General features: G+C 46.3%; 5 protein-coding genes across 8 annotated transcripts; 2 read left to right on the top strand and 3 right to left on the bottom strand.

The window, feature by feature from the left end:
* Positions 1–212: 212 nt before the first annotated feature.
* Positions 213–5,111, top strand: LOC124475954 (uncharacterized protein C16orf52 homolog A-like). 2 transcript variants are annotated; one of them, XM_047032860.1, is made up of 3 exons: positions 213–1,120; positions 3,392–3,604; positions 4,248–5,111. In XM_047032860.1, exons 1-3 carry the CDS (start codon positions 1,015–1,017, stop codon positions 4,430–4,432), a joined length of 504 nt encoding a protein of 167 aa, XP_046888816.1. In that variant the 5' UTR covers positions 213–1,014; the 3' UTR covers positions 4,433–5,111. The 2 variants fall into 2 exon arrangements, with proteins under 2 accessions (XP_046888816.1, XP_046888815.1); XM_047032859.1 differs by having other exon boundaries at positions 213–1,129.
* A 511-nt stretch (positions 5,112–5,622) lies between these two features.
* On the bottom strand, positions 5,623–11,523 carry tmem235b (transmembrane protein 235b). 2 transcript variants are annotated; one of them, XM_047032855.1, is made up of 4 exons: positions 11,069–11,521; positions 10,660–10,731; positions 10,431–10,568; positions 5,623–6,388 (listed from the first exon to the last, which is right to left on the bottom strand). In XM_047032855.1, the coding sequence occupies exons 1-4, from the start codon at positions 11,238–11,240 to the stop codon at positions 6,150–6,152; spliced, it is 621 nt and encodes a 206-aa protein (XP_046888811.1). In that variant the 5' UTR covers positions 11,241–11,521; the 3' UTR covers positions 5,623–6,149. The 2 variants fall into 2 exon arrangements, with proteins under 2 accessions (XP_046888811.1, XP_046888812.1); XM_047032856.1 differs by lacking the exon at positions 10,660–10,731 and having other exon boundaries at positions 11,069–11,523.
* Positions 11,524–11,684: 161 nt separating this feature from the next.
* birc5a (baculoviral IAP repeat containing 5a) lies at positions 11,685–14,453 on the bottom strand. Its single transcript, XM_047032861.1, has 4 exons — positions 14,250–14,453; positions 12,862–12,971; positions 12,218–12,335; positions 11,685–11,941 (listed from the first exon to the last, which is right to left on the bottom strand). The coding sequence occupies exons 1-4, from the start codon at positions 14,355–14,357 to the stop codon at positions 11,849–11,851; spliced, it is 429 nt and encodes a 142-aa protein (XP_046888817.1). The 5' UTR covers positions 14,358–14,453; the 3' UTR covers positions 11,685–11,848.
* Positions 14,454–14,493: 40 nt separating this feature from the next.
* faap100 (FA core complex associated protein 100) lies at positions 14,494–18,897 on the top strand. Its single transcript, XM_047032827.1, has 8 exons — positions 14,494–14,813; positions 15,015–15,136; positions 15,250–16,187; positions 16,365–16,521; positions 16,674–17,649; positions 17,740–17,859; positions 17,932–18,018; positions 18,176–18,897. The coding sequence occupies exons 1-8, from the start codon at positions 14,664–14,666 to the stop codon at positions 18,305–18,307; spliced, it is 2,682 nt and encodes an 893-aa protein (XP_046888783.1). The 5' UTR covers positions 14,494–14,663; the 3' UTR covers positions 18,308–18,897.
* A 533-nt stretch (positions 18,898–19,430) lies between these two features.
* On the bottom strand, positions 19,431–26,650 carry fscn2b (fascin actin-bundling protein 2b, retinal). Of its 2 annotated transcripts, none has more exons than XM_047032840.1 (8): positions 26,565–26,650; positions 26,188–26,286; positions 25,830–25,901; positions 25,067–25,724; positions 20,813–20,969; positions 20,612–20,733; positions 20,355–20,522; positions 19,431–19,986 (listed from the first exon to the last, which is right to left on the bottom strand). In XM_047032840.1, exons 2-8 carry the CDS (start codon positions 26,278–26,280, stop codon positions 19,781–19,783), a joined length of 1,476 nt encoding a protein of 491 aa, XP_046888796.1. In that variant the 5' UTR covers positions 26,281–26,286; positions 26,565–26,650; the 3' UTR covers positions 19,431–19,780. The 2 variants fall into 2 exon arrangements, with proteins under 2 accessions (XP_046888796.1, XP_046888797.1); XM_047032841.1 differs by having other exon boundaries at positions 20,612–20,691.
* Positions 26,651–26,691: the final 41 nt, after the last annotated feature.

Raw genomic sequence — 26,691 nt, 5'->3', positions numbered from 1 at the left:
GGACGTTCTTCAAGCAAATTAGTTGATCAGACTTTTATAAACATGCAATTGTGGGATTCAGTAATAGGAAATGTAATTAAAAGAACAAGACACACCTATGATGAAAGGGGATTTACTCCCACAATGGCATGAATTCACATATACAGCCGTTAGACAACAGCGCCACCCTTTAAAGTATTATCTCGCGAGAGCTGACGTTAGCACACATTCAACGTGGTTAGGTAGCCGACTGATAGTCAGTAGATTGCTTCAATGTTGCCACGAAAGGATACAGTCGCTGGCGGACATTTAAAGACGGAAAATAACGGGTTTTTCTGTTAGCGCCGGGATATGACTTGGTCCGGACGGATTGTGGTTTTCGATATATTCTTCGCGTGTTTTGAATATTTTGGGGGTTTAATGTGAGATGTAGCTGTTCTTCATGGAGAAGAGAGGGGGGTACAAAGCCAGGAGACAAGCAGAGGCTATTTGTGCACAAGCCTATTTTCGATCAACAAATAACGGATAATATCGGTGAAATACTGGAAGAAGTTTCGGATGTTTCTTTTTACTCGTAGTGCATGTGTCTTTGTGTCACCAATTGGTCTCCAAGATGCGGCATTCTGCAGTGGAAATATGTGAAACAGCAGGAGTTCCCTGTTAAATGTCCCAGCCTTGAGGGCAGTCTGTAGCCTAATAGCCTACGCACCTCTGGCTTGGAAGAAACTGCAAGCACAACCAAGACATCCCCGGTGATCGGTAGGGTATTAAAAAACTAAGAACTTTTAACGTTACAGAGCACAACGCACTGAACGTTATGGTAAACGGCTTTGGTGCGTTAAGATGACAGCCTTACCGTCTCTCAAACGATGACGACTATATAGTCACCGGGCAAGACCCAATCGTGCTACATTGAGCATTTGAACTTAATGCTTCAGTGTGTTGTTTATCTTCTCTACCTTGAGGGACGACGTATACCCTCTCAAAGCAAATCGGCGACCATCATTGGAGCTACCAGATAACCAACACCAGGCTATGGATAAATTGACCATCATATCAGGATGCCTGTTCCTCGCAGCAGACATTTTTGCCATCGCCAGCATCGCCAACCCAGACTGGATCAATACAGGGGAATCAGCTGGTAAGTCAGGTGAGGATCTTTCTCTTAACCTTTGGTACTTGTAGTGTAAGAACATCCATATGTACATTACTACGTATTTGGCATCATAGTTGTATACCAATATATGTACATACATGTTCAGCCTTCTCTAAAATCATGTCCCTTCCAGACACCGCCTCCATCACCACTGCTGCATGTCGTGTGACAAGTGACAGCGTCTGTGTGTGTGTAGCCTATATGAGAGAGCGAATCACATGATGAAGCTATAAGGCACTTTTTATCCTGTGTAGGCTATTTACAACCGCATCAAATTACCATTCTAATCGTGGCAAGCCATTACAATCTCAGCCACAGAACATCACCGAGCAACACCCAACTAGACCGGATTAACAGGACCTCGTCCTTGGCCCTGACTGCCTGCCTACTGCAGCCCATGACTCTCATGAAAGCTGGAGGTCCATGCTTCGTCCATACTCGAATCTAATTTCCCATCGGATGGCTTTCACCCTCCATCCCATTTAGCCTGAGGAAGTCATAATCAGAGTTGGTTTAAAGCCTTCAGGCTCTGTTTAATTGGCCTGATACTTATTACCTGAGAGGCGGTACTGTTTGTAAATGGAGGTGTTTTGCTACTTCTAATTAGGTCTGTTGGGAACGGAAACTCTTTTCATTAACTAAGAAGTACAATGATAACTCAGTGAAGGTGTCCTTGACAAGGAACACAGTTATTGTTTTCACTTTTTTTTTAAACATGTAACTGTCCACACTATTGAGCTCATTTCTCAATGGTTTTCCTCGAACAATTGCCCAGTGAGAAAAAACATGTTGTTAAAGACATGTAATCGGTCTTATGACCATAGTCTTATTTGAAACTACTCATAGTCTCTGCGTGTGTGAGAGGTAGTGTATGGTTGTTGTGTAAGTTGGGTATGTAAGTGTAGTTTGCATACTGTGCGTGTGTGTGTATACGATGCCGTGCCTCCTGGTCATTATGCAGGTATTCTGTTGTGAAGTTTGAAACAGCGGGGGACTGACCGGGGTTTGGGAAGTGTTCACTAACTACAGACATGACACACTTTTGCAACACACACACTCACAACAATATGACCAGTTACACACCTGGAACAGCTGCTGAACAGCCCTGAGAAGATTGTCCTCCAAACAGTGCCAGAGAACATTAAGTACAACTTGGAGTTCATGTATCTGTAGCATTGGGCCTGGTGAAGAGCTCACTTATGAAGAGCTCACACGCTCCAAATAATGATTATGCCCCTCTCAGTCCATTTGTCTTCATCAGATTTAACATGACAAATATGGGCGTTGCTACTCTCTGCTCCTGTCTTCGGTCTCCTTTCTGCTTCGGCAACACAAACAGCTGGGTAAGGGATCCCACTCCACCTTACCATGGAAAGGAGGAGGTGTGTGTGTGTGTAGGAGTGGGAGGGTGTAGGAGGATTTAATGTTTTCGTCTCTCTCATCTATACTTGTGTAGCTTGAAGGGGCTGAGCTGAAGCATTCCTTACATGATCTCGGTGTTGATGCTTTTAGTGTTGTTGAGTGTGTATGTCCACCTAGCTGACATAATTGGACCCACTAGGCTCTAGGGGTAGGAAGACGAGACTCTCTTTGGCAGCGAGTCACTGTGTGAAGAAGGACTCTCTCCCCTTCATCTTTTCCATCCTTTTCTCTTCTCTATTTCCTCTGTTCCCCTCTTAGCCCCCCTTCAACCTGTACTGCTCGGGTCTGGGTGATCCAGCCTCATGCGTCACTGATTGGTTCCCCAGGGAGCCCTGTCATTGGGTGATGGTCCAAGATTTTGACTATTTGGGTCTGTTTCCATAGCATGCAGCCAACACTTGGCTCTGAGAGGTCACAAGGGAAGGCAGGCGGAACCTGGTGTCATCCGGGAGGTCATTATGTCTTTGCTGCTTGATAACATGTAACGCAGGCCAGTATTCGCTGTGTGGCCTGGGGAATTAGGTAACACAGCCAGTCATGGTGGCAAACATTCATATTAGTCAACAGTGACACATCATTTACTTGGCCTTAAAACTGATGAGACTGTAATGAAACACATTGATGTTATGTAATGGAACATGAAGGCTTTTGTTTATTATGAAGGACTCTTGGTGCACATGAATTTGCAATGATAAGTTAACCTGCAGTGGTAAGTGACCCTGGATAAGAGTAGATACAACCAGACAAGTCTCCACTTACACTTTGGGCTGTGTGAGAGGTGCAGAGGGAGTTTAGTGTTGAAGTGATTTAACCTTGAGTGTCCTCCTTCTCCAGGTGCGTTGACAGTGGGCCTGGTCCGACAGTGCCAGACCATCCATGGGCGCACGCGGATCTGCATCCCCCCGACCCTGCCTCCAGAGTGGGTCACCACCCTCTTCTTCATCATCCTCGGCATCATCTCCCTCACCCTCACTTGCGCCCTGCTAGTGGCATCACACTGGCACCGCCAGGCCACACGATATGCCCGCTGGATCGCATTCACTGGCAGTAGGTAGCACCTCAGTTACACGTAGATGCAGATTATGAGGGAAAGACATGAACTGGTTGGAACATTTGTGTATCTTACATGGGGGGCGGGGGGGAGAGATAACATGGCACAGGTCAGACTTACCTTGAGATACTGTCAGATCACTAATGGACATTAGTGGATTCCATCCAGGTCCAGATTGACACCACTGGGGGGTTTCATTTCTGTGAAAGCTTTTGTGTGGTTCCTATGGCTGCTGTTTCCTGAGTGTGTCCTTCAGAACCTCCACCCCCCTACAGAGAGGAGTGCTTCTATAAATACCAGTGAGGAAAGCTGGCCGCTCTTAACCGTGATCAACCTGGAGCAAAACAGAAAGCTATTCAGCAGTCCTGAGATGTGCTTCAGGGTGTAATAATAGAGCTAAAATTACCTTGCTGTGATTCTCTAGAACACATTGTGACTGAGTGAACAGATTTATTGCACACTGTCATCGTGTTTAGCTCTGAACAAGGGGTACAGCCTAGTCTTTATTTTTGTACCTCTATTCTGGGTTGGCCATTCTTAGTGGCATGTAGCCCTGTTTTAAAACAAGACCACTCATGTTGTTTTCAGTTGCGAGCTAACTATATCTTCTCTCTTTCTCTTTTTGTCTCTCCTCCAAAGTGGTGCTGTTCTGTATGGCAGCATTGATATTCCCGATAGGGTTTTACATCAACGAGGTGGGAGGCCAGCCCTACAAGCTGCCCAACAATACTGTAGTGGGCTCCTCCTACGTCCTGTTTGTCCTGTCCATCTTCTTCACCATAGTGGGACTGCTGTTCGCGGGGAAGGTCTGCCTTCCTGGTTGACATGGAACACACTTTTTGTCTGACTGAAAAGATGCCAGTCAGAGACATTGTGCCTGACGGAACTTTGAAAACCTCCCCCAGGCCTGCCTTTTGCAGATCTGGGAAAAAACTCATCCGTTTGTGAAGGTCCCAGGGGAGGGGGGTGGGACGAGGCCATCCACAGACAGACACAGGAAGTGGGTCTGTGACATCACCTCCACTAGCCTCTGGTCTTCTAGAGGTTGGTGGAATCACCTATTCTCATCCCTACTACACACTTAGGTAGGCGAAGGCTGGAGCTATGGGATGTGATGCAGCTGTGGATGTCTCTCTGTTGAAAGGATTGCAGTCATACATTGTGTGTAGAGTGGAGCTGGTCTCAAGATGAGTGGGGAGCTGTTTAAAGCGAAGATTGGAACAACTGACTGGAGACCAAAGGATATAAGATCATCTGAAGTATGCTATTCTCCCTTCTTGAGCTTTTAGTCTTTATTATGGTCAGCGCACTGCATTAAGAAATGTGTTATTCTCAGTACGGTTTTGTTTGTGTTTTTTGTTGAACATAGTTATTGTTTGTTGTTGTTATACACAGTTATTGTTTGTTTTCCCTCCTGTACATATTAACGGGCAGAACGGCTGTGTTTCAGGAAGCACTGTGATATTCATGGGAAACATCTCATTAAAACTACTCACAAAATGACTAATTATTTCACTCATGTTGAACGGTGAATGACTTGAATGAATGTTTGATACCTGTATGAAATGGGACTGCTAGGATTAAGGGAGTCCACATAGAGCCGACCCATCAACAGGCCAACAGTTTTAATCATAAGCTTCTAAATAATGGTGTGCAGTCCAGTATCAGACTTAGACACGACCTCCTTGTTCACCGGTTGGACCAGAGACTCAGGCCTTTGGAACTTGTCCTCTCCTTCCATCCATCCCTCTCCACTTTTTCAGAAGCATTAAAGGCTGGCAACATTTATCCTTCTACTGTGCCGCCAGTCAATTACCTGGCTATTTTAAACCCAGCCTAAGTCTTTAAACTACGTGATTCGTGTTTTTTTTCTTCTCCCACTTCTGTGTCGTTGTCTTGTTCTGTATGGACCTTGCTGTTCCCATGGAAACTGCTGATACAGGGATGGATGGGTGAAAATGAGAAACTGCATTCTTGCTATCACTGCGATGTAATGACTTATGTGACCACAGGGTGGCACTGTAATACTTTATTATGACCAGAGACAAACACTTAAAAATCACACAAAAAGACAACAGTGGCGCTAACATACATAGAGAACAAACATGCTCTTAGCAGTATCAGCATTACACATTAGGTTGGCTTAAAATGTTAAGATTCAAAGAAAAGTTTAATGGTCCTGTTAAAACAAGAACTCCATGGACAGAAAATGTGATGAGTTTTATATTCAGGCAGTAAACTTTAGTACATGGGTCAATGCTAAACATTAAACATATGTAAAGTGTTATTCCAGTCCTAAACATGAGAGAAAAGAGCCAGTAGACTACTTCCAATACATGCTTTTGTTTACTGACCACCAATGTGTATAAGGTGAGGGTCAACAGAACACAGTGACACAGAGACAGTGTCTCTCTCTCTTCCTCTCAGTATTCTGGTCTGTCAACTTTGAGACACATTAGTCCAGCAACAAACAGGGCTTAATGCGTGTCGTTCAATGAAACAGTTATTCCGCAATGATACAGCATGTCTTCCAGGGGCGGGTCAGGCCACGGTGTGATGTCCCTGGTGGCCGTGCTGGCGTCTGGCGGTCCGGGCAGCGAGGAGCAGCAGCAAGCCTGTCAGGACCTCCAGGCCGCAGGACAGCCAGGCCAGACCCAGAGACCAGCCGTAGGAGGTGCAGACCTGAGCCAGACGCTCGGCTCCCACCAGCCTCTCTGTCTCATCCACAGCTGCCTGGGAGTAGCTGATGTACAGACTGACCCCAGAGAGAGTCAGGAGGCCTGGGGAAATGCAAACCAAACAACAGGACACAAAAAAGTTTTTCGAAAAGGAGACTATGCTGTATAATTTACATTTGGCAGATGCGCTTATTTCCAGAGCGACTTACAGTAAGTACAGGGACATTCCCCCCGAGGCAAGTAAGGTGAAGTGCCTTGCCCAAGGACACAACATAACTTGGCGCGGCAGGGAATCGATCCAGCAACCCTCTGATTACTAACCCGACTCCCTCACCGCTCAGCCATCTGACTCCTAATAATGCTACTCACGCATGAGAACTGGTGGGTAGTTATTTGGTTCAATCCCAGAGAGATCCTTGCCTGAAGCCTAATAGACAACTGGAACATCCCCACGTACCTCTTAACAGAGCAGGGAGAACAACACAAACAGGAAACAGTGACGCACACCCACTTCCTGATTACCACTACACAGGACACTGGGTTCATAATAAAGCTGCTGTTGAATAACACCCCTCTATCTTCACATTCTGCTCCATGTATCTAGCAGATCACTTCCACGTGGGGGGCGGGAAGGGGGGGGGGGGGCGGGAGGGGGATGTCTACCGGAAAGGCGGGTGTCAGGGACATAATACAACATTCTTTTTCATTGAGGCACCCACGGGTGTCATATAACGGTTACTGCACTTTCTCAATGTGTGTCCCTAGCTGTCACGTCTGGATGTGAGTTGATGTTACCTACAGCCCCTATAGCTGGTCAAAGTGCTCCCCCTCTGTACCAAGAGCTTGCGTCACAAAACTGCACTGGCAGATAGCAAGCAGCCCCCAGAAAATAGCTATTTAACTATTAAAGAGAGAACATTAGAGAGACCATGTAAATTACACTAATGACTTCTTCCTTCCTCACCCACCCACCCACACACACATACACACACACACACACACAAACTGACGCAGACAGATACACAATCGCACACACAGAGGATATTAAAGTGGTGATAACGATGAACTAGAGGAGGAGGAAGCTCTGCAGGGAGTAGAATCAATCAGGCTGCTCTGTGATTGGTGGAGCTGATTGGTGCCCTTGGAAGAGCTGGAGAGCGCTGATCTGCCTTCTGCTTGTTAACATGATGGAAACTGGAACATTTTAATCACCAGATATGATGAACACTTGACGGAGGTCCACCTGTTTCAGCATGCACTCCATAGAAGAGTGTACATGTATGTTTTGAGTTGTTGTATGGCTCTGTGTATGGCTCTGTGATGAACTCTCTATTTGCTACACTTTGAGTCTGTATAAAGAGTACTTTAGAAGCTGCTCATATATGGTTATTGTCTCTTCCTACATCGTTATAGTAAGCAAAACAGGTAGATATATATCAATCCTGAGCCCACACACTTGCTCCTCTACAAGGGTGTAGCACCAGCAACCTTTCAGTTTTGGTTCCTGTGTTAGTGTGATAGTTACCCTCCTCCTGCCCCCTTCTTGGCCCTCTGTTAAACCTTAACACAATAAACACGATCTTTTGGTATGGCCGTGTTTTATTTAGACAGGAATGTGGTAAATTGAGAATTTGGCAGATAGTCCAATCTGTCACATGTAGGGAGGCGCGGTAACACAAACTCTCTACATAGTTTAGCAGCAATTTAGATACGTTATCAAGATAATGTTATTGATGTAGACAAATTTGAGAAAAAAATAACAAGTAAAGTGTGACTTACAGCAAACCCATGGCAAGCTGATTTGAACTAAGAGACACAGACCAAGAGAGAGAACAAACAAGAGCACAAGCATGAGAACAAGCAAGAGAACAAACAAGAGAACAAGCATGAGAACAAGCATGAGAACAAGCAAGAGAACAAACAAGAGAACAAGCATGAGAACAAGCAAGAGAACAAACAAGAGAACAAGCATGAGAACAAGCAAGAGAACAAACAAGAGAACAAGCATGAGAACAAGCAATAGAACAAACAAGAGAACAAGCATGAGAACAAGCAAGAGAACAAGCATGAGAACAAGCATGAGAACAAGCAAGAGAACAAGCATGAGAACAAGCAAGAGAACAAGCATGAGAACAAGCAAGAGAACAAGCATGAGAACAAGCATGAGAACAAGCAAGAGAACAAGCATGAGAACAAGCATGAGAACAAGCATGAGAACAAGCATGAGAACAAGCATGAGAACAAGCAAGAGAACAAACAAGAGAACAAGCATGAGAACAAGCAAGAGAACAAACAAGAGAACAAGCATGAGAACAAGCAATAGAACAAACAAGAGAACAAGCATGAGAACAAGCAAGAGAACAAGCATGAGAACAAGCATGAGAACAAGCAAGAGAACAAGCATGAGAACAAGCAAGAGAACAAGCATGAGAACAAGCAAGAGAACAAGCATGAGAACAAGCATGAGAACAAGCAAGAGAACAAGCATGAGAACAAGCATGAGAACAAGCATGAGAACAAGCATGAGAACAAGCATGAGAACAAGCAAGAGAACAAGCATGAGAACAAGCATGAGAACAAGCAAGAGAAAGAAACAGGGTAACAGAGATGGAGATAATCTCAAATCGAATTCTAGTCTTGATGCATTTCACACGTCTCCGTGCGCTGCTGATTAGAGCGAGTGCATGAAGAGGCTTGTTGGTTTACCATTTTCCTGAAACACAAGGCCATCTTTATCAGGATCTTATGGCTGACTGTCAGGTGTCGACCAACTGGGTACATGGCTGGCTGTTTAAGCGGGTGGAAATAGAAACAAGGAGAAGCTAGGTTCTTAAGAGAGTTAGGTGATTCCCTACCCAGTGCTCCGAGTATAAACTGAACTGTTTCAGGGGTCACTGAAGAGAGGAGTCAAGCATCCCACTTTAAGAATAAAAATGAATCCTAACAAAACGTATGGAAGCTGAACATGAATTCCTGTGCATGAAATCATTTAACATGGGGCATTACAAAACTACATTTTTATCTTAAGACATACCAGAGTCCTAACCATGGCCCTAAACACACTGTGTGTTTGTCTACATACAGTAATAGCTGTGGTACAGTTTTCATTTAACCATCCTATACTGTTTAGATGTATTTCTATGTTCTCCTATGATCTAATGTCATATGAGAGGATCAGATCTGGAGCTGTGATGTTCAGAGTTGGTGGCAGCCTGGCACTAAAGCCATCTGCTGTCTGTTCCATTCCGGAGATCTGGTCTTTTCATATGGACTGTGATGGAAACACACACATCCTCAGACCTATTCTAGGCTAGTTAAATCCATGCTGTTTCCAATCCACCCTCTTTTTGTCCTTCCTGTCCACTTTCTATCACTTCAGTTCTTTTCAATCATTGATTCAATTATTTTTATTATCTTGTGCTCTGTTGGCCAAACCAGATTTTTTTTCTCCTCAGTTGTTCCCATATGACAAAATAAAAATAGTAGTTGGGAGGTGATGGGAGAAATGGTGTAATAATGTGTGTATTATTACACAAAGTAATTATCAAAACATTAACATGAATATTAACAATCTATCCTTGAGGGAATCAGACTAGCAAATCAAACCAAGGTAGACAAGTGTTAGAGAGAAGGAAAGATAGAAGGAGCTAAATGGAAATAAAGAAGGTTGGAAAGGTAAATAAAGAAGGTTGGAAAGACAAGCAAAGCTCTTTTCCTTTTTTTATTACTAGTCTACTCGGTCAATCTACACCTCTCTCATGCCAGGCAATCAGTTCCCCCTTAGATACCCTAGATACTGGTGAGGAATAGGTTCAGATAGCTGGTTGTGTGTGTAGCAGCCTTCATGGTGGGGTTGTGTGTGGTCATCTTTATGACCACTGAGGCGTGCAAACAGACAGCAGGACCACAGTTCCAAGCTGAACCCTGAGACAGATGGCCTGAGATATCAGTCCACCCATAAACCACTTGACATCCTTTGTTCTCTGCCTCCTTCTGTCCTTTATCGAGTGGTACAGTATGTGTGCCCCATAACCTTTACCTTGGACCCAAAAAGTTCAGACCATTTCACATATTCTTTTTTTTTATGGTGATGGTTGGGGGGGGGGGGGGGGGGGGGGGGGGGGAGTTAGGATGTTACACTTACTGCAAACCAGGAAGTAGGAGGCTGCTCCAGTGAGGAGGACAGGGCTTCGTGCAAGGGAACTGACCAATCCACAGATCCCACCCAACACCAGAAGGACCAGACTGAGTGGCAGCAAGACCACAATCATGCTGTGCATGTCTGGAAACACACACACAGAGACAGACTGTGACTTGTTTAGAACTGAGAGCTTCATCAGTGACTGTGATTAGTAGAGGTGATGCTGACTCACGCAGCATGTGTTTTTCTATCTCAGTATAGTTGGAGGAGGCAGGTTCTGCTGTGAACGAGTAGACCTCCCCACCTGGATACCACAACACATGACCAAGGACAATCACATCATCACCTGACAACTATTGTGCCATCAAAAGTATTCAATTACAATGAGCTGCATTTTTATCATAGAATTTCTTGTCATTTGTTTTACGCTTTCATATTATGTTACTTAGTAGTAGGTTTAGGCGTATGTTTTATTGTATCTCCCAATGCGTCTGAGTACAATTTTGCCCCTGGATATCGATCAAGTTATACTGTACTGTATAAGCTACTGGTATGTTTTTTTTGTTACACAATCACAAACTATGAAACTAATGGATTTAATGAGATGGTATGCTCTGACCGAAAAGCAAAAAAGTATTTACCTTCGTGTATTCTCCAGAGTCCGGAGTGGGAGTCAAAATCCCCAACATCGGTTTGGTTCACCTTGATGATATACCAGTATTCACTTCCAATTGCAGCAGCCAAGAAGCCAAAGCTCAGTAACCCGGTGATGCCCGCGGTGAGCACTAGTGCACCGAACGAAAACGTCTTCATATTGCCTTCTAAGACGCTAGCTGGCACAAGAAGTCTGAATGTTTAAGACGATTTAATAACTGTTTCAAAATAAGTCACCACTTATTGAGAGTTGATATGGACATCGTTTCAAAATGACGCTCTTTCTTTCCCTCTCTTCTCGGCTTAGTTGGACAAACTCCCTGACTATCAATGTGTAGATCAGCAAAGCACAAAGATGTGGTGCTGAAGCAATGAAGCGTGAAAAAAGCACAGAAAGCACGAGTACCATCGGGCATGGGCAGGCGTGTCTTTTTATCCTGTGATGCGCGCAGTTTTACGCACTGTCATTGGACACCATAGCACTCAGTAGCTTGTTATGGTATGTTGCGGTGAAACATACCAAACACAATTTCTTATTGCATAATATCAAGTAAAAATATATCTTCTATTCCAGTTTGAAAACTAAATTCAACAAAATCATACTGCCGAAATGCATGTATATTTAGGTGGAGAGCAAATATTTAATGACAAAAATATTAATAAGAAAACATCAGATAAACCATTTTTACAAAACATGTACAAAACAGTGGAGGAAATCAATTATAGTATATAACATATTATTGACTCTTCCTCGTTTGCCTCTCTCCTCACTCTTCCTCCATCGCGGTCTTGATAATCTCCCCTCTCCTCTGTTTTGCCGCCTCCTCAAACTTGCCGATAGCCTCGTTACAAGTCTTGTTCTAAAGACAAAAAGAAAGGACATCTCAGACACATTATAATGATCTTATTTCTGTCTTTGTCACTTGCTCTCTTCATCTTATACACGTTCTCTCTCTCTCTCTCTCTCTCTCTCTCACTCTCTCTCACTCTCTCTCACTCTCTCTCACTCTCTCTCACTCTCTCTCACTCTCTCTCACTCTCTCTCACTCTCTCTCACTCTCACTCTCTCTCACTCACTCACTCACTCACTCACTCACTCACTCACTCACTCTCTCACTCTCTCACTCACAACTTACAATGATAAACTTTTGCCTCTCTTTCTGTAATTTCAGGAACTCCTCCACTGTTAGGTCATTTACACTTTTCTTCAGAGCAATGAAGTTGCAGTTAGAGGAATGTGATCTGTGCTCCTCCCTGAAACAGACACATGAGGTGAAGAGAAGGCAGAGAGACAGACATCACTTCACACAGTTCGGAGAAATCTGAGGCACAGAATCACATGGGTCATATAATAATAGCGTTTTTCATATTCAATCCGAATCCTGTTGTTACACCATCTAGCAACAGACTGCCCCTTACTTGTAAGTTGCTTTGGAAAAAAAATTCTGAAAAAAATCCAACAACTAAGGCCTATAACGAGAAAGAGGGTAAAATAGCGTCACACGTCATAGAGTCACTGATTGTGTCATCATAAGTAGATGGCACATCAGTACACAATACCGCCCTGAACCTGTGGAAAGTTTAAGTGTAAGCCTACATCCTAAACAGTAGCCTGTTCACTCTAAATGGTGCAACAACAATAACAGACTGTTAAAGCAACCTCGTCCACTTATATTAAGGGAAGAGCTAAAGATGGGAAAGACCACTTGCTCACTGCAGATTCTGAACTCAGCCAAGGACCTTACTTCTCTAAGAATAAGTTTGTTTATTGGTAACGTACTCTGGGTCATCATCTGGTTCCCAGCCCTCCAGCTCTTTGAGGCAGAAGAAGCACTTGGCCGTGTCAGGGCTGTTCTCGGACGGGGTATGGATGAAGCCAGATTTTGCCATCTGGAGAAAGTGTAAATTGACAGTTAGTAGCCAGCTGCTGCACCATCATCACCACCACCAACAAACAACAACACTGGAACATCAACCACCACTAAGACATAAGATTAGCAATGCATCTCAGTAGGGGTGTCACGATACCAAAAATTCAGTAGTCGGTGCCAATACCATTAAAATAACACGATTCTCGATGCCAATTTCGATACCATGGTAAAAAAAAGAGGATTGTCTAAGATTCCATGTAAGCTACTTGAACCATGAACTTCTTTAAAATATTTGAAAAATAGCAAAATGTCCTACAAAGACATACAAAACATGTGCAATAGAGCATAGCACAACATAATAAAGTGCAATTAAGCCATTCAGCTAACAAGATGAACATGACATGAGTTTACCTTCTAAGCTATGGGCTAACGTTAAAACTACAGCTAACCTAAACTATGTACATAAGCCATTGTAACACACGTGCCCACCATCTCAAACATCATGTAACGTGTATTTTAGTATGACAGATTACACAAACAGAAAAAGAGCATTCTTTGGATGTATTCAGAATTTCGCCGCGACTTCAACGAACATTGATTTATTTTGTATGATGCCAGATGTTAGCATCGGTACTGCGCCTCTTCTGGAACTGAATCAGAACTTGCCTTGAATTCTTTAAACAAATCCAGATGACGATCTTTCAGGTGCTTAGCTAAATTGGAAGTATTCCCCCTTGGTCTGAAGACTGCGGTAGCATTTTTTGCATAATGGCTTCTGCGGATTAATTATAACGCCACGGTCATCTGCCTCAAACGCAAACTACTTTTGTTGCCTTTCTTGTCAACAAGTCGAAGCGGGGCGATCGCTAAAGCAGCAGTTGTTATCTTGTTTTTCTTAATGTAAACGTCGACTGGAACACTCCTGAAGGCGCAGCACCGATGCTAACATCTGGCATCGGCGCTCACGGTACTTACGGTGCTTCAAAAAAATGGGCATCGTCAGTGTTTTGTTATTTTAGCATCGGAAGGTACCGTAAGTATCGGTTCTCGTGACATCCCTACATCTCAGTGTGGATTTAGATAGATAGCCTAGCTTGCTAATTAAACTGAATTGCCAATTATATCAACTCATTTCACGACATTATAATATTGAAAATGAGTTTGCTTTTATATGTTATGGCACTGGACTAGACAGCATTAGCCAACTCCTATATTTTCAAGCTTGTGTGCTGTTGCAACTGTTCAGCTACATTAGCTAGACCCTCAGTACAGTTTTATATAGTAGCTAACAACTTACGTTTTCTGGAGTGCAAGTGCAATCCTCATCGAATGGCCATCCAACGTAGGTTTTCAGTCTGTTTTCATAAAAGTACATTGTAGTATGCTCCTCACCGAACGGATCCATTGTCGCTAAACTAGTTAAAGTATATAAAATAGCTAGCTAACTGATTAAAGACTTCACGTTACTACAGCCGAAGGAGTTTTGAATTTTTGGCGGAAGTTTCAGTGAAACGTTTTGATTGGTTAGAGTGACTGGCGTTAACACTATTGGTTGATGGGTAATGAGTCCAGAAAAGCCCTCGCGAAAGGACACGATAGTGAACCGGGTCATCATGTTTTCTTACAAGAACATTGCTTGCTTTTACTTCTTAATGAACATTACTTTAAATACTGGTACCTGTAGTTAAAAACGCTTAATGATATTTTTGCCATGGAGCGAGTATGTGCTGTAGAGACTTGGGCAGAGTTCGGTTGTCGGTTTCCGGCCACGGCTCAAGTGATCTGGAGCAGTACAGAGGTGCTAATATGTACAGGGAACAATGAGATCTACGTCTTCAACAAAGATGAGTTGAAACTGACGGTAAATATTTGTCACTCGGATGGAGTATTTCAAGACTAGACTTGTTTTCCTGTCACCTGTGGCGTGTCAAAAGACCCTCATTTTTAAACAGTAACTTGACATCTCTTAAAGGTTACTCTGCTAAGTAGAGGGCAAGATATCTGTATGCTGTATAAAACCAAGGTAGCTAAACATAATAGCTTGATGTCCTCATTATTTTAGGCTGTGCTCCAGTTCCCTGCTCATGTCTGTCACCTGGTCCTGAGTGACGATAAGCAGCTCCTCTACACAGTCTGTGATAAGCAGGGGGTCTACTGTGTCCACCTAGCTTCCCTCCTACCCAGGTATGCAGGAATATCAACTGTCAAACATGTGTTTGTGCTGGACCGTCAACAATAAATCCAAACTACCGGAGATTATACAAGTTTTGACATTTATTTAATCTCCCACTGTTCAGGAGTCTCGCCCCCTCCTCAGTCAACCAAGCAACGGACCTGGTCCTGCTAAACGTGACGTCTGATAGGCTTGCTGTCAGAGACGAGGAAGTGTGTTCTGTCATCCTGGTGGGCAGGACTCTTCTGACTGTGTCACTGTGTGAGACTGCCTGGTTGTTCAGCATCTACAGAACGCAGCCGTCATCATCATCAGCCCCTGACCATCAGAGGATCTCTCAGTTTAGCCTGCCAGCGGTTTTAGCTTTTCTCCACGACGACTCAAAAGAAAATGCTGGAAGGGAGTGTGGGATGCAGCCGGTATTGGCATGTGTGTACTCTAGTGATACAGCAGTACCATTATCTTCATCATCATCACCTGGTGACAGACATTTTCTCATAGAGACACTTCTCTTCAAGCTCCTCTTCGGTGTTGACGCTGCCCTCTTAAAGTCACCCATAATCCTTTGCGGTCTTCCTGATGGGCGGCTTTGCTTTCTGCCACTGCTGTTCCTGGGGCAGCCAGAGCCACGTGTCAGAGTTCTACACAGCCTTGATCAGCCCATCACATTCATAGGAACCTCTGTTGCCCCGGAGATGGGGGTGGGGTCCCGGTGTGTGGTTGTAGTGGGTCTTCAAGGCAAAGTGGTGCTGGTCCATGCACAGGAGGCGGGGCCTGAGGAGGGGGTCAAAGTGGCAAGCTTCAGCGAGGGGTGTGTGCCGGGACCCGTGGTGTGTGTGTGTCCAGGTCAGAACTGTCTGTACTATAGCACAGAATCTGATCTCTGGGTGCTGGACCTCCTAGGGGGAGGAGGAGAGGAGGCCAGGCCAGGAGAGGGTGAGGTGCTTTTGCAGGCGGCGAGACCAGGCAAGGATCAGTGTGTGGAAACCATCCGATGCCCCAAAAGTCTGGGCATCAGCGGGGTGATCGCCCTGACTGGACCCTCATACACACATACCTCAGGTCAGTTTCTTGGCCTCCATTGTGGATGACCCTGGCCTTGTGTGTGTGTGTGGGGGGGGGGTTGTGTGTGTGTGGGTGTGTGTGTGTTTGTTATTTTCATGAGCCAAAAGTGTGTGTGTGTGTGTGTGATCTCATTTACAGTGAGTTGTGTTTGTAAAGCTGTGTCTATGTCTGCAGGAGCGGTGCAGCTGGTAGCATTGTCTTCCAGAGGAAGGCTCCAGAGGCTGCTTCTGCCCCAGGGGAGCAAGGATGGAGGACTACCCCAGCTCCCCCCATCCCAGGTGGGCCAGAAAATCAGGGATCTCTTGGCAGCCATCGGAGACGTGTGGGAGAGGTGAGGCACAATCAATACAAACAGCATGTTAAATAACCAATAAATGAAATAAAACATCAGAATGATGGTATGAAACTATATCAAGTTTCATAAATCAAGGCCCTGGTGGGTAAAGTTTTCATTCAAGTATTCATTTATGTACCTTTCCTTAGAGCCTCTCTATTGAAAAGCACCAACCAGTCCCGAAACCAGACCCTCAAGCGCTTAAATCAGGTGCTCAACATCAGTTGCCTGCTGTTAGCCTATCGCAGCCACGGAGAGAGGCCTCATACCCAGCAGAAGGCAATCAGATGTGGTGTTGTTCCCAGTTGGAGCAGGTTGTTACAGAGAGACTCGCTAACCCTGACCTGTGTTTTAGAGAACTCGAGTCCCTATGTTCTAGAAGATGGCTGGACGTTGTGTGTACAGGTGATGCCTCTCTCCCGCTCTTTTGCTGAGGGGAGTGGGAACACTTTTAGAACTTTCTCTTTCCGTCTTTCAAGACTGGAAGCGGGTGAAAAGACAGATGTTTCTTTACCTCTTACAACCGCAGTTGACACCTCCTTCCCGATAACAGTTTCCTGCTCACTGGTCTTCTCCCTGCAAAGCCTGCTGGGACGAGAGGAGATGGCTGGCCTACTGGCCAACGGGAAGACTGATTTCTCTGCTCTGGGATTGGACAACACTGGTTATGTCAGTTTGGCTCTGGACATGCTAACCGTTGATTGGCTGGATGCACTCAAGGTCAAAGGAGATACACCACCCCCTGGCATCACCTTCGGACACAGCGTCTCCACGGATACCGTGGCCATGGATACCATCCAAGCCTACCTGAGTTCTTGCGGGTTCATGAGGGCAGGCAGGGGGCGGGGAGCTGGGGGGGCAGAGACCGAGGGCCGTCTGTTCTCAACCAGAGTTGTGGTGTCGTCAGAGATACTTAGGTCTGCTCTAAAACCAGGAACCCCAGACTCAGCTTCTCTGGGGGTGACGGTCTCCCCTGGCTTGGGGAGCTTGGTCCTGGGCTGGTTGCTGTCCCAGGGGCCTGGGAGCCAGGAGAGGAGGGAGGGAGGGGACCAAAGGGGGCTGGGCAGCCCTCAAGTCTACGCCATGGCCCCAGGAGGACACTCCGTCAAACTGACCGCAACAGAGGTGTGTGTGTGTGTGTGTGGTAGTCTGTCTGGGATGATATCTTTTAAGAGGTGTTTTTATTGTTTTATTTAGTGACTGTGTTTCTACCAGGTAGCTGTGGGGGAAGTCAGATTGGAGGAGGGGATCTTGGCTGCAGTGGAGGTTAAGGTAGAGAGCTCCTCCATTGCTGCGGTGTGTGGACTTCACCATGCAGTACTACGTCGTGTACAGGTACACACACACACAAATGTAATCAGATGAATTTATAAGGTAATATTCTAATCTTGTCTGGACATGTGTAAGGTTTTGCTCCAGAGTGTTGCCGGGACGTGTTTATCCTCCATGAGCGTGCAGGGCCTCGGTCTGAGACAGGCTCTTCAGCGAGCCGAGGTGAGGTACCCTGGTATCTAAACATGTAACAAACAATCTGGAATAATAAATAAATATACATTGTACCTTATAATTTCTCCTTCCGTTCTTTATTATTGTGCGTCTAACCTCCTCTCATCCTTACGTCCCAACATGCACCTCTTCTTCTTCCCACCAGGCCTTGTTGGAGAAGATCCAGGAGTGTCGTATCCCAGAAGCCTTTGGGCAGGAGACGATATCAGGGCAGGTGACCACAACACTGCTCAGTGCGTACCAACAGATCAGAGAGAACCCTCTCATCATAACTTGACAGACATTTACGGCATTGAATATGCGTCCCAGGGAGACCAGAACCATATATCATAACATTTAGCTTATTTCTGTATATATATATATGCACAAATATAATAGTTTCCAATGCCTTTATGTTTAAATCAGTACTGTTTAAGTTGAGCATTTAGTCTAGGCCATGGAATGCATACAGTATGGTTGGTAACATCTCTTAAAATCTAAATAATAAACCATGGTTTGTGTACCATCGGTTTAACCTATGGAGGACAAGGTTTATATGCTACTGGCAAGAGTTGCACTAAATCTGTTATCAGTCCTCTTTCAGGGCATGACCTGATCATTGCAGATGAAAAGCTTCATAGAGTCTGTGACCTTGGTGTCCACTTGCTTGGCCTTTCAGCCTGCTACCCCCTACAGACACACAGGACTCCCAGTGAAGAAGTTAAGAAAGACATGCCCGTCATGAGCCAGCTGACCTCTGATCTCGTGTGTCATGTGTATCATACTGCCTCTGACTGATCTCATCTTGGCAAAATACAAACCCAAAACAGAAACATATGCCAAATCCCAGTGTTAAAGTTGAATTTTATTCATCATTTTCCAAAATGTTTCAATTTTTTTTACATTAAACATACCAAAGGGGAAATGTTACAAAGTAAAGATATGGTGAAGGTTCAACAATGTCACAGACTGTTCACTGCCATTACTACTTTGCTTAGTAAGCTGTAGTGTTGTTAGAGGGATAGAGACACCCTTTTACTCCTTCCTAATGTACCTATCCTGTGACAGGGTTTCCATAGTAACAAAGGCTCACCCTAACTCATTAGGGGCCTCTTTACACTGATTGTACCGAGGAGCCTCAGCCACAAACATCCTCTACTCGCCACACTCTTACCCTCCCTATCGACAAGATGAAATGGAATTTAGGACACCTAATTTATGACTATCGCTCCATGATGATCAAACAGGAGTCATCCTCACATGCTGATTCAGACAGGTGAAGAATAAACACCATCCCCACACAGGTAAGGTGGTGAAGGTCCTGAATGGAGCTCTACTCATCACTTCCACCTCCCACTCTCCCCAGTCTTCCTGTCAAAGATCCTGCTGGATCCTCTAGCCCAGGGTGTGACAGGAAGCAAGCGGAGGTGACCCTCGATCAGATAGTACCAACATCATGTTAAGTATTTCAGGCATTGAAGCCCCCAAACGGCTGATCCCAGTCCTGCCGTTAGCAGGATAATCTACTGAACTCTTGTCTCCTCCTGACTGTCTTACTGGGCCGTTATCTCCGTAAGAAGCGTTTGACCTTGGGTCATGGCTGGTAAAAAGTAAAAAGCGAAAAAACTAAAGTGAAAAGATGAAGATGATTCTGGCTGCAGATTGCTGGAGTAGACATAAGCCTATACCGACTGCACAACAAGCCCTCTGTGTTGTGATGGGGACCTACTGGAGTTGCTGACAGATTAAACTCAGTCCTGGCCCAGTTGTGTCAGTACTCCCAGAGTGCTGTGCTTTGTGGGCGGAGCCCATCGCCCTTGAGGTTGCCGCCCTGGTCGCCGCGGAGATAGCGCCCATTCTTGCCCCGGATAGCGATACGACTGTGCTCCGGGAACTCTAGTGTGAAGTCCTCAGGCGTTTCCCCATCAGAACAGACCAATCCACTGCTGGACACATACCAGAACTTTCCACCCACACCTGGAGGGGGCGTCAGAGAGGGAGTGCGGGGGACAGAATGGGTTGGTGGGAAAGAGAGGGGGAGACCATGAAACATCTGCAATGTAAAACGCTTTGTTAATACAAAACGTTTATCATCCATCAAAGTTGGTATCGTGAGAACTCTGATGGTCAATATGTTCACGACTGTATGATGTGCTGCTAATGCCTTTGCTTCCAATAGAGGATTCAGGATATAGTCCTATGTAAAGTCATCTGACCTTTGATGAGGTAGGCCCCGTCACAGAAGTGACCCCCCCTGACCTTTGATGTGGTAGGCCCCGTCACAGAAGTGACCCCTCCTGACCTTTGATGTGGTAGGCCCCGTCACATAAGTGACCCCTCCTGACCTTTGATGTGGTAGGCCCCGTCACTGAAGTGCAGGCTGAAGATGTCGTAGACGGAGCGGTTGGCATCCAGTGTGTTGGAGTTCTTGTGATGGCACACAAAGCCATTCTCCCCCCTCAGAATCAGCATCGGCCTGTTGATCAGCTTCAGAATCAGCCGCTCATCCTCGCCTGAGAAACAACCAGAGAATCAAGGTTCAAAGTAGCACGTCGACTTGCGTGCCACTGTGCTTTATCCTGTATTCTGAGTCTGTATTCACCTATGGAGTCGCTGACGGCTGCTAGCTGCCCGTTCTTCTTGGTGCAGACGTATTTGCCGTTGTTGGCCCGCAGTGCCACCCTGTGGCCCAACCATTCCACAGCAAACATGGTGTCAGCAGATCTGTCGAACAGTGGGAGGCATGAGGGGAACAGAGGGAGAATGCTGGGCGGAGGAGCGGGGAGAGAAGAGTGTTACTCACATCTGTGTGCTGGTGGTCTGGATTCCCCCATGGGCCACCAGGGCCCAGTAGTTCCCCTTGCTGGTCCTGAACATGCACTTCTTGGTCTCTCTGTCAATCTCCATCTGGAATGTCTCCATGTCCGTCTCATCTTCCTGATTGGCCGAGATACTCACTCCTGGGAGGGGCATAAGAGTGACATCCTGTCAGTGCAGCACTCTACAATAAGTTTTGGATGGGGGTGGCAGTCACTGAACCTGCTATTATTCATCCTATTACATAACGCTCCTGTTCCAACATGAACCCTTGAGGGGAAGCTGCATCAGGCCAGTTTGATTACTGCACAGGTAGATTCAACTTGGAGGCCATCAAACAGCTCAGTGGGCGTTTCAAATATACATGGTCCCAGCCTTTTCTTTTAAAGTCAAGCTGAAGAACTGAATCCTTACTGGGTTAGCTGTCAATTAAAGTAGCCTTGCACACTCATGCTTGCAATGTCCATATTAATGTCATTGTTTGACCTACTCACATTGTTAAAGCCATAGCCATACAAACATATTGGGAAGTTGTTCCTTAGAAACATGGATAGGTGAAAAACCTGTTTGCTTAGCCATAGCCTACCAACTCCATAGCAGACAAGCCACGAGGCCAAAGCAAGACTTTGACAGGGGCAAGCATGCACTGGTGCACTCTCTCACACACACACATAGGGTTCCACACACACACGAGGTTTTATGCCTAGGCCTCTTAGGCATTAGGAATGTTTAGCCCCCAGCAATTAACAACTCAGTCTTGAAAACGTATCAACTGAATCGCTATCTACCGTTGTTTCTGTTGGACGCGAGGAAACACACCTTGACAAGACACTCGACTCCCACCGCCCCTCCTCACCAACACCCCACCGCCCCTCTTCACCAACACCCCACCTGACATGAAACGGATTGCGGAGGCTAAAACCCACATGAGATGCATCCCAGAATATCCCTCAATCATTTTCTTAATCCTTTAATGACACAGATCCCTGTACCTTACCCCCACTCTACTGCCCCCCTCTGCTCCCTCCCTCCCCCTCTTTCCCGGTGGGGCTCTGATCTAAGCGGCTTTGGAGTACCAGTTGTTCAATCCCTCAATCCCTGAATGAAGGAGGGAGAAAAAAACAAGGGGAGAAAAGTGAGGATTGTTTGAAGCATGATTAGCAGAATGTACTGATGCCCCCAGCCTCACCCCAACACCCCGCCCAGACACATGCACACACACACATGCACACACACACACTACACACATCCAACCACCACCGGACACACAGGATCACACATTAAACATAGTACCTACACCAGGGTGCAAATTACGGGGGGGTTTGGGGTGGTCTGACCCCCCTAATTCAGACGCCCTGGAGAAGAAGTTGACCCCCCCGATTGTCATTGTATAATTGGCACTCTGACCTACACCAACGACTGCTGTCAGCTTTATGATGAGGTTTCTGTATTGTCTCATGGTCAAGGCTGGTAAAAGTGTTTTGTCTGGATTAACGCTTTAGTAACATGAACACTGTGTATTCTATGCTTAGTGAACTTCTCCATCAAACCATCAAACAACAGGCAGGCATTGTTATCTTTGCAGTGTCATTCTCTATTCTTCTGTTACATATTCATTCAAACAACTGCTACGGAAAGATGAAAAGAGATAGTTATAAAAGGCTAGTACTAAAAGGCAGGGAGGAGAAGAGAGGAAAGTAGGAAGCCAGCTAGACAGATGAAGGGGTAGAAGCCAGCCAGCTATTACTCCAGGTATCACTCTCTGTAATCAAAATACTGGTAGGTGTCTAACACCCTAGTTAGCCAAGCACGCTAAATGAGTTGTTGTCATGATCGCTAGGCACACTGATGTCTGGGCAGTGTGAGGAATGGTAGACGACTTGGACCAGACCCCACATGCTAGCGGCCTTGGACTAGAACCCATGACAACTAGACACCTGGTGCTGGCAAAGGAGGAACGCACAATCGTCCAATACATTACATATTCACATTTTCTATCCTTATCGCACTTGGAGTAAATAAATTGAATTCCATGGAAGCGACTTAAATGTATCGTCACAGGAGACATGTGATGTATCTCATGTTTTCTTCTTATACGCTCCTTGGTGTTGGCTAACCTGAAGGTCCGCCTGTCCGCTCGCCCAAAAATGGAGCAGGCCTGACTAATCTATCAGCGAGTCGCTCTGACATCCATTATTAATGGTAAGGTGATGCCATGGCCCAGTGTTCCTTTATGATTGGATGTATCCCTCACTACCCTCTCTCCATATCTCTCTGTCTGTCTCTCTCTCTTTCACACTCTCGTTCTTGATCTCCCTCTTTCACTGGAAACCTTCATCCTGTTACCCGGCACTGTGTGTGTGTGTATGTATGTCTGCGTATCTGTGCGTGTCTTTGAGGTTTTGTCTCTCTTTCACTTTCCAGCACAGGGAGGTGATGATGGAAATGACAGCTCCATGACACGCACACACACACACATGCTCTCGTTACTTTCATCAGGATGAGAGAGAGAGGCCAATGCAGAATGGGAAAGAATAAAGCTTGTCGAGAGAAGAAGGCAAGTGACAGAATTGTGGAGGGGTTAAGGTAAAGTGGTAGACGAAAACAAGGAGCTCATTTCCTGTTCAGATCGTAACCGTTTCCGAGGTGCTTTTCACTGAGTCATGCATATGCTTGAGGTGAACGCTTGTTTTTTTCTGGCTCTGATGTGACTTTTGCGCCCCCCTCCGCCCTCCCGGGAGAACGTGCCGAAGTGTAGATTAATGAGCCAGCTCACAGGTGACAATGGAGGAGTTCTTGCCTCCAGATGTCCCTCTGCTGCCCCTATTGTTATAAAGTCTACAGAGACTCATGCTTTATAGATGCTCCCCCTCATCCCTTCTGCTCTATCCCTTCTGTACTCTCTCTTTGTTTCTCCATCTCCCGCTCTCTCCATCTCCTGCACTCTCATAAGCGTTCATTGGGCTGGTATCTATACGTCTCTCTCAGTCCACCTGCCTTCCTTCTTTCCTCGAGCCTAGCTCCATGTTGTTTCCTCTAATGAAGCTGGTTAGAGCAGGGTTTGTGTGGTGCAGAGCTGGGCAACACAGGTCTTCGGTTTCTGAAAACAGACTCTGCCTTGACATGTTCAATTATTCAACACCATCACCTCATCTCACCACTACAGAAAGCGTGTTTGTGTGCGTGCGTGTGTTAAAGAGGGGGAAGGGGAGTGTGTATGTGACCAAAAAGAGAAAGTTTGTGTACGTGAATATTGATTTGGTGAGATGGAATTGGTGTCAGGCTTCTTGGGATTGAATGTGTGTGTGTGTGTGCTTGAGAGCTCACACTAGCAAGTGACGTCACTAGCCTTATCTCCCGAGCCCCATCTATCCTTCAGGCAATCAGTTTCTGCTGCTTCGCCATTTGGTTATTGCTGTTAGCTGGAGTACTTTCCAGGAACAATGATGCAGATACAGTTACAGCACTCAGCAATGCAGTAACACAACACCTCAGACAAGAATCTTTACCTCACCACTATCATGGACAATACTGCTGACAATGAATGCTAACCAACTCAAGAAATGACGACTTGAAATGTTCAAATCTAAGATTTTGGAATCAGCCATTCAACATTCAAAGATGTTTCGTTCAGGATTCTAGAATGACTCACTCAACATTCTAGAATCTATAACCTAACTTTCACAACATTCTGCATTCAGTCACTCAGCAGTCTAGAAGAAGTTGACAAACCACCAGGGTTAAGTAGCCAGCTTGGCTCTTTATCCTACTGAATACTGTAGTTAACCCTCTAACATGACCTGTGACAAACCTTAAACCATATCTGCACAAAAAGACCTTTTGTAGTTTTCAAGTGCCCATTTCTAACACTGTTACAACGCTACACTGGGCATAAATACACGCACACACACACAAATCTGTCAATCTAGTCTTCGGGGGAAGGATCTACCAAATGATGACATGATAAGGTGGAGACATGAGACACGTTTCCCATAATTACTGTGAACACAATCCTGTTCGTGTACAGACTCATTTATATTCAGTAGCCCACCATCGGTAATGTACTTCCTGTGTATCTGCAGGCTCAGTGTCCTCAGGTGGTATCTGGTGGTGTACAATTTAAATATGGAGTAGGAGTTGTAGTGCTAGTAGCCGTAGCAGTGTTCAGTGTGTGTTATCAAGTGTGTCTTTGTATCGTCAGCGTGTGCAAGTGTGACGAACGTGTATATTCCTCTCTCACCTTGTCGTATGGAGACGTAGCGGCCATTGGCAGCCATCAGGACCACCTGAGGGTGGCTCTCCTCCAGGTCAAACAGCTCGTCCTTGCCTGGCTTGGAGCACCTCCCTGACCTCAGCGTGCCCGTGGGCCCCATGGGGGACAGGTACCTCCCCTCACAATCCTTAAACGCCAGCTTCCCGCACTTCAGCTCCAGGGTGTACCCTGTGCCCCTCTCCTTGCCCTCTGCGCACAGCTTCCCGTCATTGCCCAGGTAGCGGCTGTCGCAGGTGCGGAGCTGGTACTTCCCGTCCCGGTAGACGAGTGTGAGCAGCGCCGCCACGCCCCAGGGAATGTTCCGGTCCACCGCCACCTCGCCGTCCTCGGGAGATAGGTGTGCGTAGCGGCGGCGAGCCACGGAGAGCAGGTTGGCCTGAGGGTGCAGGGCCAGGTGTACCGCCCACAGCTCTGCCTCCGAGATTATCTGGGCAAAGCAGGACAGGTAGTCACGTGACCCTCCGAAGAAGCGCAGGTAGGGCTCTGATTGGAGGGCCCAGCGCCCGTCTGATTGGGCCACAATCAGGAAGCGGCAGTCGGTGGCTCGCTCCTCGGCCTCACAGGTGACCTTGCCGTCCTTGTCCGAGGCGAGGAAACGCCCCAGGTGGCTGCGCAGGTACACGACCTGAAGAAGAGGGCAGCTCTGAGTTCAGGCTGGGCCGTTCCAGATCAGCCTCAGCTGTAGCAGGAGTGTGTGCAGGTGGGATCTAGAACGGGGCAGATGGCCTACCTGTTGGTCCTTGGGATCCTGTTCCAACGTCCAGATCTGCTTCTTCTTCAGGGAGGGGGCCGAGGCATTCACCTGGGGGACGCAACAGGTATGGGAGGGGGGAGGGGGGGGGGCACACTGCTCATTAACACAGAGCAAGGAGACAACTGTGTTACTTTCTTCTGCTTCTTTATGAAACCCACAATGAGGGCTGCAGTGGTAGGATTCAACAATGGGGGCGTTTGCCCAGTGTGTGTAATGTGTTCACCCAGTAGAGTGGACACAGAGCAGTTTTGAAGCCTATCCTCGGCTGAACTCCTGCTGAACCCTAACCCACAGGGAGAGTGACAGACAGCAGCAGGCCTCCCAGGACCGTTACCTTGAAGCCAAAGGCCTCATGGGTGAGGTAGCGGCTCTCGTGGTTGATCAGACCAAACTGGAGCTTCAGCGGATGGTTCCCGTTGGCGGGCATGCTGACCTGGAGGGGGAGGGGGAGGGAGGGGGAGGTGAGGGAGAGCATCGGGGATGGACGGAAGGGGGTCGGGGGGGGGGGGGGGGGGCGGGGGGCAGGGAGGGAGGGAGGGGTGCATTGACAAGTTAGACCGAGATAGGAATGAATTTGTGAAGTGGTTAGTACCCTAAATGAATAAGTCCGAAACACTGACGAGACTACAAATCTCTCAGTCCCCATTTTGAGTTGTCACACAATCACACACGCTCGCGAATACTGTACACACACAGCTTTAACCGACTTACAGTAATTATGTTGTTTCTCGAAGATTTGGAAAGGTTTACTTTCCAAAGACTCCTTTAGCTGGTAATTATCTCTCTCTCCTCCACTTCTCTGCGTCTCTTCTCTCTTCTCTTCTCCTTCTCTCTCTCT

The sequence above is a fragment of the Hypomesus transpacificus genome, chromosome 13, assembly GCF_021917145.1.
Source record: "Hypomesus transpacificus isolate Combined female chromosome 13, fHypTra1, whole genome shotgun sequence".
NCBI classification, from domain to species: Eukaryota; Metazoa; Chordata; class Actinopteri; order Osmeriformes; family Osmeridae; genus Hypomesus; species Hypomesus transpacificus.
The sequence above is the reverse complement of the archived record's forward strand: the minus strand, read 5'-3'. Positions and strand labels throughout refer to the sequence as shown.

Bases quoted from the DNA above. Each gene is read 5' to 3' on its own strand.
- birc5a (XM_047032861.1), bottom strand. From the start codon at position 14,357: ATGGATCCGTTCGGTGAGGAGCATACTACAATGTACTTTTATGAAAAC. The intron at 12,972-14,249 runs GTAAGTTGTTAG...CACTTTCTCCAG, and splicing joins GCACTTGCACTCCAGAAAAC to ATGGCAAAATCTGGCTTCAT. The intron at 12,336-12,861 runs GTACGTTACCAA...TGTCTGTTTCAG, and splicing joins GAACCAGATGATGACCCAGA to GGAGGAGCACAGATCACATT.
- faap100 (XM_047032827.1), top strand. From the start codon at position 14,664: ATGGAGCGAGTATGTGCTGTAGAGACTTGGGCAGAGTTCGGTTGTCGG. The intron at 17,650-17,739 runs GTGTGTGTGTGT...TGTTTCTACCAG, and splicing joins TCAAACTGACCGCAACAGAG to GTAGCTGTGGGGGAAGTCAG. The intron at 17,860-17,931 runs GTACACACACAC...GACATGTGTAAG, and splicing joins CAGTACTACGTCGTGTACAG to GTTTTGCTCCAGAGTGTTGC.
- LOC124475954 (XM_047032859.1), top strand. From the start codon at position 1,015: ATGGATAAATTGACCATCATATCAGGATGCCTGTTCCTCGCAGCAGAC. The intron at 1,130-3,391 runs GTGAGGATCTTT...CTCCTTCTCCAG, and splicing joins GGAATCAGCTGGTAAGTCAG to GTGCGTTGACAGTGGGCCTG. The intron at 3,605-4,247 runs GTAGGTAGCACC...TCTCCTCCAAAG, and splicing joins CTGGATCGCATTCACTGGCA to TGGTGCTGTTCTGTATGGCA.
- tmem235b (XM_047032855.1), bottom strand. From the start codon at position 11,240: ATGAAGACGTTTTCGTTCGGTGCACTAGTGCTCACCGCGGGCATCACC. The intron at 10,732-11,068 runs GTAAATACTTTT...TGTGGTATCCAG, and splicing joins ACTCTGGAGAATACACGAAG to GTGGGGAGGTCTACTCGTTC. The intron at 10,569-10,659 runs GTGAGTCAGCAT...GTGTGTTTCCAG, and splicing joins GATAGAAAAACACATGCTGC to ACATGCACAGCATGATTGTG.
- fscn2b (XM_047032840.1), bottom strand. From the start codon at position 26,280: ATGCCCGCCAACGGGAACCATCCGCTGAAGCTCCAGTTTGGTCTGATC. The intron at 25,902-26,187 runs GTAACGGTCCTG...TGCGTCCCCCAG, and splicing joins ATGAGGCCTTTGGCTTCAAG to GTGAATGCCTCGGCCCCCTC. The intron at 25,725-25,829 runs GTAGGCCATCTG...CCTCTTCTTCAG, and splicing joins AGGATCCCAAGGACCAACAG to GTCGTGTACCTGCGCAGCCA.